The sequence below is a fragment of the Pygoscelis adeliae genome, unplaced genomic scaffold (genome assembly GCF_000699105.1).
Source record: "Pygoscelis adeliae isolate BGI_AS28 unplaced genomic scaffold, ASM69910v1 Scaffold75, whole genome shotgun sequence".
Taxonomy (NCBI): domain Eukaryota; kingdom Metazoa; phylum Chordata; class Aves; order Sphenisciformes; family Spheniscidae; genus Pygoscelis; species Pygoscelis adeliae.
The window spans coordinates 5,788,159-5,798,814 of NW_008824772.1; the positions used below are offsets into that span (position 1 = coordinate 5,788,159).

Consider the following 10,656-nt stretch of genomic DNA (forward strand, 5'->3'; position numbering starts at 1 on the left):
CCCGGCCGAGCAGCCGGAGAAGCTGCGCCTGTGCCGGGAGGAGCAGTGGCAGCTCCTCTCCGAGGAGCGCGTGGAGCGACTGTAAGTCCCCGGGGCTGGGAGCAGCCCGGCTGCCTCGCTGGAGCGGCCGCGGATCGCCGAGCTGTGCTAAGCCACTGAGCACGGGGTTGTAAATTCCTTTTTCCCTGGGAGGGATCATGTTGGGGGGAGGGGGGCGCTCAGAGCACAGCTGCTGTCCATTCAGGTGTTATTATGAGTAGAATCGAACTGTTAATAGCAGGTAGGTGTTAGCACAGTAAGTTCCCTTGCCTGTCCCCTCAGTTCACCTGCTTACAGCTCCCTGGTTGGAGCAACAGCAGGGCAGCTCACTCTGGCTGTTCCTTCAGGAGCAGAAGGTCATACTGGCATTCCAGTGGCTTCAATGTGGGTGTTCAGAAAGTCCCTCAAAGGGCCTTATTTTCTCAGGTGTGTGCATAATCCTGTAGCCTTTGCAAATAGCAGCCACTGTCTTCTTGGGCCTGGTCTGAGTTACTCAGCCCCTTATTAATGCTCATGTGTGGCCTTGTGCAGATTTGGCTGACTCTCAGTGTCCCTGGTTTATCAGTTTTGGTGGTTTCAACAGCTCTACCAGTCTCTGGAGCTTATCATTTCTTGGGAGATTTTCACACGCTACCTCTCAGCACATGCTTTCCCTATCTGGCCTGCTGTTTTCTGGTAACAGTTTCTCTGTCTGCACTGATCAGTAGCAGCAGAAACTGTTCACATAAAATCATACCACTGGGGACTTTAGAGAGAGAATGGCAACCTCCAGCAGACAGGCAGGTCAGACAAGGTGGACTGTTATCTTCCACTGCTGTCACAGTTGGGTTTGTTCAAGTACATCTGTAAATGCATGTCTTGGGCAGCAGTGGAGACTCTCAGGATGGGAGGGTGACTGGGTAGGTTTAGGTTTCCTTTCAGATGGGGAAACTGTGGTACTGACTAAAGATGTAGAGCAAGTCCATGGTGGACCCTACAGGTCTTACCTTCTGTTTCCTTGAGCCAGCTGCTAAAATGCATGTTTGCGTTGTTGCAAAGTCACCCTCCGCTGTTTCTCAGCTATTAAATTTTTCCTATGAGACCATGTGGGTGGGATACAGCAATTTGAGAGTCTTGGCAGCATACGAACAATCGTATGATATATCATGGCCATACATCTCCAGCAGGCTGCTGTAGCGTATGGACAAACGTCTGCGGTGCTGACTGAAGACACTCTTAACTAGTTGTTGGTGATCAAATCTTTAGCTGGTACTGCTAAATCCAGAGGATGATGTCTTTCTAAGGCCTTACCCTGCAAAAATGCCACCTGGAAGTTTGCTGCCTTTTGATACCTTCCTGAGCTGCTTGTGTTGCTACAATAGGAGTTGATTGTAGGACATGCTAGTAATAACAAACTAATCTTTAACCTTCTTAGGGGGAGTCTGGTGAAAGCTGAGTGGAAGCCAGGACAGAGCATCGTAGAGCTGCACTCCCCTGCGGTGAGTCTGCTGCAGAGTGCACTCAGTGCCATCATCTCCTGCTGGCCATTGCACATTCCTTAATTTGCTGCTTGAAATGGGAGAGAGCCCGGTTGTCAGCAGGGAACAGCCAGAGCCCATCATGGATTTGTGCTTCTGTTCCAGGGGAAGTTCTGGCACACCATGGGGTTCACAGAGCGTGGCAAACAGTGCCTGCTGCCCGAGGAAGCTCTGTACCTGCTGGAGTGTGTAAGTAGGTTACCTGCACGTGGATGGAGGCATTGGGTCCTTCCTGAATGACTGGAGGAGCTGTAGGAGCTTTAGACTGAAGTCTGAAATCACTTGACTTGTGTTGGTCACTGCTGCAGTTTGAGCAGATGATAAACACCTAGTTCTCGAGGAATTGTCTCTTTTAGCCTGTTGCTGATGGAGCCATTTGTCTCCAGGCCATGGGTTCATATGTTGTACTCTAAAGCAGCCTCTGTGTCATTGACAGCTTGTGTTAGTTGGATTGGTGGCCAGTTTATTCAGCTGGTATCATGTTTAACCCACTCCTACGTCATATTTGACAACAGAGACTAGGAGAGTTTTAGCTGATCTGAATTTCTCTTAGTACAGCGGTCATAAGTCAGCTCTCTTACCAGAGTGAAAGAAGCGTGAGGAGCATGTTACAAAGTTTTCTGTTGAGATATCTACTTTCTTGCTCTGGAGGAGATGAAGCACACATTTATATATCAGTTACTGCTTTACCGAAATCTGTGTATGGGGACTTGAACTTCCACAGTCCAGGAAAACTCACTGTTCTGGGAATTTCTGGAAACGAGATCAAACCATTATCTTCTGTTCCTTGCAGGAGTTAATTGGAATAAAAGGTTTGACAGTGAGAAATCCTTTTTCTCAGAACTGGTATAAAGTTAATTAGGACCTCTGAGACCGGTCAGTGCCTTTTCTGTCATAAGTTGACTTCCTCCCTTATCCAGCGTATCTTACGTATTTTGCAATGACAGGGTTCATAAGTTCATTAGCATAGTTTTTCCTGTGCTTCCCTAAGAAGCTGATAGGAATTAGTGAAATTCTACCCAGCTTGGTAGGGCCACATTAGCAGCCAGTGCTGTACATGCTTTACACTTAAGCAGAGATCTTTGGGGTTGCTACTTGGCATCTGTTCCCAGTATATATGGCAGAAAGAAATTTAAATGTGGCAGACGGGGGAGTGAGACCAGGTTGCTTTCAGTGCTCTTCTGCTTGCAGAAATGCTGGTTAGGGCTCAGTTGGATTTCTTTGCTGTAGAGAGGGGTGTTTTTTTTCTCTCTTCACCGAAGCCTGTTACCAGTAGAATAGGTGCACTGATCTAAAGGGGAGTTTTTTTCCCTTAGCAAAACTTAATCAGATTATGGGCATCTGATGACATCCCTTAAATCCTAACTGCAAAAGGTAAGGCTTTTTTACCTCTGGCAATTTGACAAACAATGGATCGTAAACAAATTGATGAAAATAAAATTGTTTAGTCAGTTGCTGAGTACAAAATCTCTCCCCAGAAGCAGAAAAGACCTGTTAGATGCCTTCAGCCCATCCCATGGGAGAGGTGTGGTTCCTAGTGTTTGGTTTTCTTTGTTTATGAGTAAACACATTTTAAAAAAAAGAGGAAAAAGAGGCATAGCCTAAAACTGTCTCCTGGAGGTTAGTTGCTATTGCCTGGGGAATCTACCTATGAGATCACTGGGGCTGCAGTAAGTGCTTCTGAGCATTTACATCACCAATTGATGCCATCAATTCCAATGCTCCAGCTCTCTCAGTTGTGCTGGTCCTAGATGTTTTTGTAGTTGTGCTGTGTCCTGAATCACTGAGATCAACAAAGTTAAAGAAAATTATCACCCAAAGCAATGATTATTTTAACAGTTTAGCGTTGTGCTCCCAGCTGCATCCTCCAAACAGATGCAGCGCTGGAGCAGGAGCTGACGGCTGTGGGTGGGAACTTCTTACCTGGCTGCTAAAACCAGGACATGGGGGAAATGGGCATGGGAGAGGGACTGTAAGTAATCCAGGTGGCACATGGGGAGACGTGAATACCGTGAAGGAGGGTGCTGAGATTGGTGGGAAGAGACTGGTGTGAGCTGCTATAGATTTGTTCCCTGTGATTCTCTCAACACCAAGCTTTTGCCCTGTAGGGCTCTGTTCAGCTCTTTTACAGGGATTTGCCCTTGTCAATCCAGGAAGCCTATGAGATCCTGCTGTCCCAGGAGGCAATGAGCCTGCCACGTTACCAGGTGTGTTGGGACCTCCAGCTATTGCAGGGAGGATGAAGGCAGAGAGCCCAGGCTCTGCCACACAACCTTGTCCAGTGGCTGAGAGCAGAGTAGGACAGTTAGGGAGGGAAGGGCAATCATTCTCAGTGTTTCACACCCACCTTCTTCCAGATGATCAGTTCCTATTTCCCCACCTTTGCTTTGGGTCCTAACCCTGGCATTTTCTCCTCTGCCAGTGCCACACTGTGTTCAGTCAGTTGTAGTGGAACTGAAGTAAGTTGTTTGGTTTTAGGGTAGTCATTTAACCCTCTTGCTTTCATTTGCTCTAAGGTGTTCAGCCACTTGAAGCAACTGGGTTATGTTGTACTGAGATTCAACCCCAGGTAACCAGCTTTTCCTTTCCACACTGCTTTCTCCTTTCTGAAGACCCTGAGCAGCTCTGTGCCCACTGTGTGGCCCTAGTGGAATGGCAGAGAAGGGGACTTGAACCCTGCATTCCATCTCTTGGGATGATTAAAGGCTAAAAGTGGCACTCTGCCCTTGCTTGCTCCTCCCTCTTGAGGAGGTGATTTGGAACATGAAATGGGGCATGAGCTGAGGACCATCTTGGTCCTGCTTGTGGATTTTCTGTGTCTGGAAGAAAAGGTTTTTGTTGCTGTATTCTGGGGCTGAGCAGAAGGGTAGTTTCACTATCCCGCCCTGCTCTCAGCCTCTATCTTGGTGTCTCCTTGCAGCACTGTCCTGTCTCCCTATGAGAGGCAACTGAACCTGGAAAGTCACTGCGAGAGCACTGGGAAACACCATCGCAAAAGGAGGAGGAGTTCCAGCCCCCGGTAAGGATGTGGCCCAAAGCCACCTTCCATCTTCTCCCAGGCTGTGTGGCTTGGGAACAGCATCCTCAGCCCTTTGTGCTGTGGGTGACTTGTCTGGCACAGCTGCTCTTGGCTGTCCCCCGGCAGTGCAGTGCTTTACCTGAACTCTTTGCAGTGTGCCCTTTTGTCACATCTGTACTTCATGCAGGGCTAACAGGGGCAAAGTGCCTCTGAGCTTCCCAACTGCAGTGGTGAGATGCCAATGTAGAAGGGTAAAGAGGTCAGTGCAGAAGAAACACGTGACAGATGTTTCTTCTTGCTCTTTTTTAGAGGGATCACAGACACCACAGTGCCCATCTTGCACTTATCCACCCCCTCAATGCAGCTTACATGCTAGGACCGTACAGCAGAGAGCATAGTTGGGTCCTGGTCCTTGCACACGGCCTCTAGAAGTTGCCAAAATGCAAACAGAAGCTGACATAATTACTAATTTTGCTAATAGTTATGATAGCTTCCAGTAGGTGGCGTCATCCTTTAAGAAACAGGGAGGACGAGACTGGTCTGCAAGTCCTCTCCTGTTAACAAGTAACTCAATGCCTGAGGAGTTACAAAATTTTAGGAACTGGGAGATACAACTGCTGATTTAAAAACTGCCCCATATTCTCTGGGAGCCAGGGACTGAATCTGATACCAGTAAGAGGTGCTGACAGGAAGATTTCTGCCTGGCCTGTGCTGGTTTGGCTGAGGTCCATCATGTTTACGTTGAGGTGTTTGGGTCAGTATATGTATGGGGGGTGTGGAGGCTGCATGGCAGGTTGGGAACGTGTGTCTATACAAATCAAGGCTGAGATTCTCCTGGGCGTTGAAGTTGAACCTCATGCAGGATTGCTGAGAAGTTTATTCTGCCTTTGGCATTCACTGCTAGGTTTTGGCCTGCTTTTTTCCCTTATCATTTTGTCACACAAGCGAACATCCTCCTTCCAGCCAAGAGGTTGTTGTCAAGGGTTTGCAGACCTGTCTGGGGGTTCCTGCCACCTTTGCTGTCCTTCCTTCAGCCTTGGTAGACTGCATTCTTCCTGTTTGCAGGGCGGAGGCAGGATTCAAAGGGAATAAAGTTCCACCACACACTCTCCCTGTCTTTTATGCTGCTGCTTCTGTCTTTAGGTCACATGAGAAGAAACATAAGGTATCCGAGGACCTTCCAGAAGCTGAAGGGACCTCCAAAAAAGCTGGAGATGACTGTGGAGACTCCAGCTGCCTTCCCATGGATGAAAAGCCCTTGTCAGAGCAGCCAAAGGAATCAGATGCTGGCAGTGGAGAGGGGGAGTCAAACCCAGTTCCTTTTGGTACAGGACAAAAGGACTCCCTGAGCCCCTCCAGGAGCCAAGCTGGAGACCACAAGGAGAGCAGCACTGGCACCTATGCACCCCGCTGGAATTTTACCACCATAATCTTGCCAAACGTGGCCCCAGACCAGCCGTGCACACATCTGCCCTCACCTGACAGTGGGCTCCTGCCAGAGAATGTGCTGGGGAGGGAGATTGATGCAGCTTGCTGGTGCGCACGCATCAATCAGAAACAGGAGAAGCTGTCATGGAAGGAAAGGGAGCAGCGAGAGAGGGAGAGCAGGTACAAGAGCAGCGTCAATGCTGACCGGGAGGTGAAGCGCTGCTCCAACTGGCAGGAGTACAAAGCCCTTTTGGAGCAGAGGAGCCAACAGAGGGTTTGGAGGCGACCGCTGCATCTCTGGGACCAAGCTGTCACACCGCTTTTGCGGCCAGATGAAGTTACCTCATCAGGTAGCAGCTCTGGGAACCTGACAGGGAACCCCTTCTCCCCCCCAGCTCTGTGAAACGTTGCCTGGTATGCAACAGCAAAAGGGATGATATGGAGAAGCTGAACATCAGTTTAGGGGACAGTACCTTGAGAAAGAGAATCTCATTAGAAGGCCTAGGCAAAGCAGGCACAGAGGAGCCCAGCCATGGACATGGGAAGAGAGAAGAAAGCTTGTCCTCTGCCTTTCCATCTCTTCCTATAGCCCGCTCAAGTGCCAGTATAGACAGGGCCTTGGGAGGTCTTATAATCCATTCCCCATGTCCTACTGTATTGCAGTCCTTCCTGCTAGGCTGTTAGGCATGTGAAATCGGGGCCAGAAAGATGCAAAGCAGTTGCAGGGTGTTCTGGGCTGTGCGCTGGGAGGAGATGAGGAAGTTGAGGTCTTTGAAGTGGCCAGTGGTGATTGTGGTGCTGCCAGCCATTGTCAGAGGAGGAAGGCTCATGGGTGGTGGTGGAGTGCTTGGAGTGCCCTGGGAGAGAAATAGCTGGTCTGATCCTTTCCTGTTCCTTCTCCCTCCAGCTGTGCTCCTCCAGCAGATCAGCGTGCTGCAGCCCTCCCACATCCTGGATGGAGCCTCCCGGTTAGTATCCAGCCAGCCAGCTCGTAGCTGTTAGGGAGTGGGGGTGTCTTGTAACTGTCCCTGCTTGTGAGGTCTGTGAGATACTCGCAGCAGCAGCAGCAGCTTGGGAGCTGCCTGGCATCTGGGATGCCGAGAGAATCCAGCACTCTGCTCCATGACCCTGTTGCATCTGTAGTGAGGGGCTGACATTTCTGTGAAGCACCAGGTCCTGCAGCAACAGAGCTAGGGCATTCCAGGCCAATTAAAACAATGCGATTGCTCTCTCTTCCTGCCATTCCCTCTCTGCACGCCAGCCAGGTAATCTCCCCCAGAGGTTTGGTTGGGTTTCACCTGTGCCTCATCCCTGGAATCTGCTGCCATCCCTGCTGCAGTGATTATAAAACCTTGGCTTTGGGACTTTTGGTTCTGCTCCTGCCTCAAAGGGTCTGCGTGGTGTTTGTGTGCAGTCCCTGTAGGGTCGAGCAGTGCTTTGCTTCCGTATCTGTTAGTGGTGCTTCTTGCAAGGGAGTCCACAGAGAAGGGAGTGTGGCAGATGTGGGGCAGAAGCTTGCTCTGGTCTGACTACAGGAAAGATCTGGAAAGTAATTAGAACAGTTGCAGGGTCAGTCCTTTGAGGAGTGAAGTCTTTCAAAGGGCTCAAACTAGCCAGGCTTCAAGAGCATTTGCTCCCTCTTTCCTCTGCTGTATCTATACCCTACAATGTTTCATTCCCATACGTATGTAGATGTGTTCTCTCTTCTGTAGGCTGCAGGAGGACCCAGAGGATGTGAAGATAGACTTCAATGTGTATCAAGCAGATGCTGTGGCCAAGTTTAAGAAGACAAACCCTGGGAAGCCATATGTCAGGATGTGTGTTCGGAGGTATCCATGGGTTTTGTGCTGTGTTCTGAAACATAGCAGTTGCTGTTGTGGAAATTAAGTCTTAATGATCTGTAAATGACCCAGCATCTTGTAAGCTTTACAGATCATCAGAGTGCCTCCCTTGAGGGTGGTCCTGCCCAGAAATTTTTTTTTTCTTTCAGTTCCTCCTTTGTTGAAGGCTGTGGCTGACAATTCCTCCAGCCCTTGCACTCAGCCCACACTATTTGGTCATCTGGTTGCTGCTCATGTCTTGAATACTACTGGAGTCAGGAATAAGAAGCCACAGCTGGATTTACGCAATGCTTGTGAAACTCCTGTAGAGCTCAGTTTTGCAGGGAGCCTTATGGTACCTGAATCCTCAGCCAGTGCAGATCCCTATGGATTTCTGCAGAGATGTACCTCTCTAGAGCTCGCTACAGGCTCAGGGCCATGGGTTTAGTATTTTGACCTTTGTCAAATGTAACTTTAAGATCAGTACAAACAGGATTAGTGTTCCCTTTCTTGCTGGATCCAGCATCTGATACTTAAACTCCATAGGCAGGTACAAAGTTCAGTCTCTGCCTTTTCTAATTTTGATATATGCTAAGACTGTCCCTCCTCCACTCTCTGCAGCTGTAGTAGATGGAGTAAGGAAGGTGGTAATGCAGTTTTACAAAGGTCTGTTGTGAGCAAGTAGGATGATCCTTGCTTTATAAATATTTTCATTTATGACCAAACAGACTCTGCAGAATTAAAAGGAGGGAGAAGCAGATCGGATGTTGATCCCAGCAACTTAAAGATCTGCCTAGCACAAAGGTATTAAGATTGCACTGGACTGGCAATTTGCCAGTAGCCCCGTGAGCTGCATCTAATAGGCACAGCATGGACCAGTGTGCAGTTGCCCTTGTTTTTGGCAGAGGATTTGACAGTTTCCAGTTCCCGGCATGCAGTGTACTCTCTCAGGGCTGGCAGCCTCCTGCTTTGACTGAAAGGGGTGGGGAGGGTCACTACCAACTTCTAAGACCAAAGTGAGCTGTTGTGATCGTTGGCCGGGACAGCTTTGTCTCTGTATTCTTCTTGCTTTGAGAACAATGGGGTATTTTTCTCTCTGCAGCTTTGACGAGCAGATTCCATCCCTTCGCGCTTTGAAGCAGGTTACGTATCAGAGTGGGGATGTCCCGGTGGTCTTTGCGCTGGTGGATCATGGAGAAATTGCCTTTTATTCGCTAAAGGAATTCAAGCTGCCAGTTGATGTTAATCACTGAAGTTGCTGTTGCTTGCAGAAATGGTATGGGATGAAGGGAAGAGCTTTACTCAGGACTTGTTTTCTTGATTACTGAAATATTACAGAAAATAGAGCCTGTGATAACTGGAACCTTGGGTAGTTGACCGCTTTATTTGCTGTTACAGACTTCACCCAACCGGATGGCTCACACATAATAGCAAAATTTACAGCAAACAAGTGTGTATGGCTTAGCTGGGCATTTCTGGACTGGAATACACACTGCTTTGTACTTGAAGCCACTGGTTCTCCAGCTTTCTCATCTCATGGACCACTAGTCTGCCTTCTCTGTGTCATCTTTGGCTGACCTGTGGACCGTTAGAAAACACTTTGCTGGTTATTCTCTTGTCACATGTTAAGAACAACTGTGCTACACCAGTTGAATGGTTGGAGAGTCATTGAGGTAAATCAGGGACAGAATAAGCTGATCAGATCAGTGGTGGTGTCCTGAGCCTCTGTCATTCAGCTATGCCAACAACCGTCAGATCAGACTGTGATCTGAAAAAGGCACAGCCATAAAACTCAGCCACCCGGAGTAAAGTTTCCAGGCACTTGAGAGCAGGAAACTGTGCCTTGAATGCTATTTCAACAGCCAGAGATCACAGAAAAGCCCCAGAGCATTGCATGGCACCCCAGCCTCATGCTGTAGCGGCTGTGCTGATAGGCGTTTTGGCCACACAGCATTATGCCATATTAAAGTTTGGCCACAGATATCGGCACACTGTATCTGATAGTGACACCAGGACTGTACTACAGCCCACTCTGTTTCAGCCTGACATCCTCTTTCCTGTCTGTGGACCCTCTTCTTTTGCAAGTGAGAGATCCCTGAGTAAAGGAAGAAGCTACGAATTCCTCATGAGCCTTCCAGTCCTATGGCTGTTGTGCTCCAAACTGAGGACATCATTGCTTTCCAGGCCCTACTGTGGGAGCTTTCCACCAGGATATCCAGGTACCAAATTTACTTTAGCCTCTATGCAAAAGTGCCTGTGACAGGTGCCAGAAAGTCTGCTCAGTGGATGGCAGCATGCTGAGCATAGCTGTGTTTGGTATCAAGGTTCTTCAGAACTGTAATAGCAACTGGTTTAGATGCATTTTATTTGATAATTTTTGAGTTCCCTTTGGAGATGGGGAGAAGGCTAAGCAATAAAAAAGCCTGTTCCAACAGTGTGAGCTCCTCAGTGTGGTTCTTAATTCCTGCAGAAATGTTAAGTTATGCAGAGGGAGACATTCTTGGGCAGGCTACTGGGACCCCAGTAGCACCAGCTGGTGAATGCCTGCTCATGGTCATACAACCCTGTGGCTTCGTAACGCTGCTCCTACACCCATCTGTGTTTGGATCCAGCTGCTGCCCTGTTCCCTGAGAGGGCAGTGTGACTCAGAGCCTGGAGGAGTCCATATGTCCTCATGCAGTTCCTGTCCACGTGCAGTTCCTTTTGGCACACGACACCTTGCCATCTTTTTCCTGCGTGGTCAGAGGTGGCAGGGATCTGCACAAGCACTGTGCCTTGTCCTGTTACATGCACACACCGCTGTTACCAGATGCTGGAAGTCAGCAGGGCTCTG

At 48.8% G+C, this 10,656-nt stretch overlaps 1 protein-coding gene across 1 annotated transcript in view; it reads left to right on the forward strand.

Moving 5' to 3' along the window:
- Positions 1-10,255, forward strand: part of TSEN54 (TSEN54 tRNA splicing endonuclease subunit) — a 42,702-nt gene extending 32,447 nt beyond the window's left edge. The window contains exons 2-11 of the mRNA XM_009323826.1: positions 14-81; positions 1,454-1,517; positions 1,662-1,745; positions 3,665-3,763; positions 4,073-4,125; positions 4,477-4,575; positions 5,719-6,353; positions 6,911-6,971; positions 7,716-7,832; positions 8,926-10,255. Of these exons, the coding sequence (XP_009322101.1) occupies positions 14-81; positions 1,454-1,517; positions 1,662-1,745; positions 3,665-3,763; positions 4,073-4,125; positions 4,477-4,575; positions 5,719-6,353; positions 6,911-6,971; positions 7,716-7,832; positions 8,926-9,076 (1,431 nt within the window). The 3' untranslated portion in view covers positions 9,077-10,255. The remainder of the gene's footprint in view (positions 1-13; positions 82-1,453; positions 1,518-1,661; positions 1,746-3,664; positions 3,764-4,072; positions 4,126-4,476; positions 4,576-5,718; positions 6,354-6,910; positions 6,972-7,715; positions 7,833-8,925) is intronic.
- Positions 10,256-10,656: the final 401 nt, after the last annotated feature.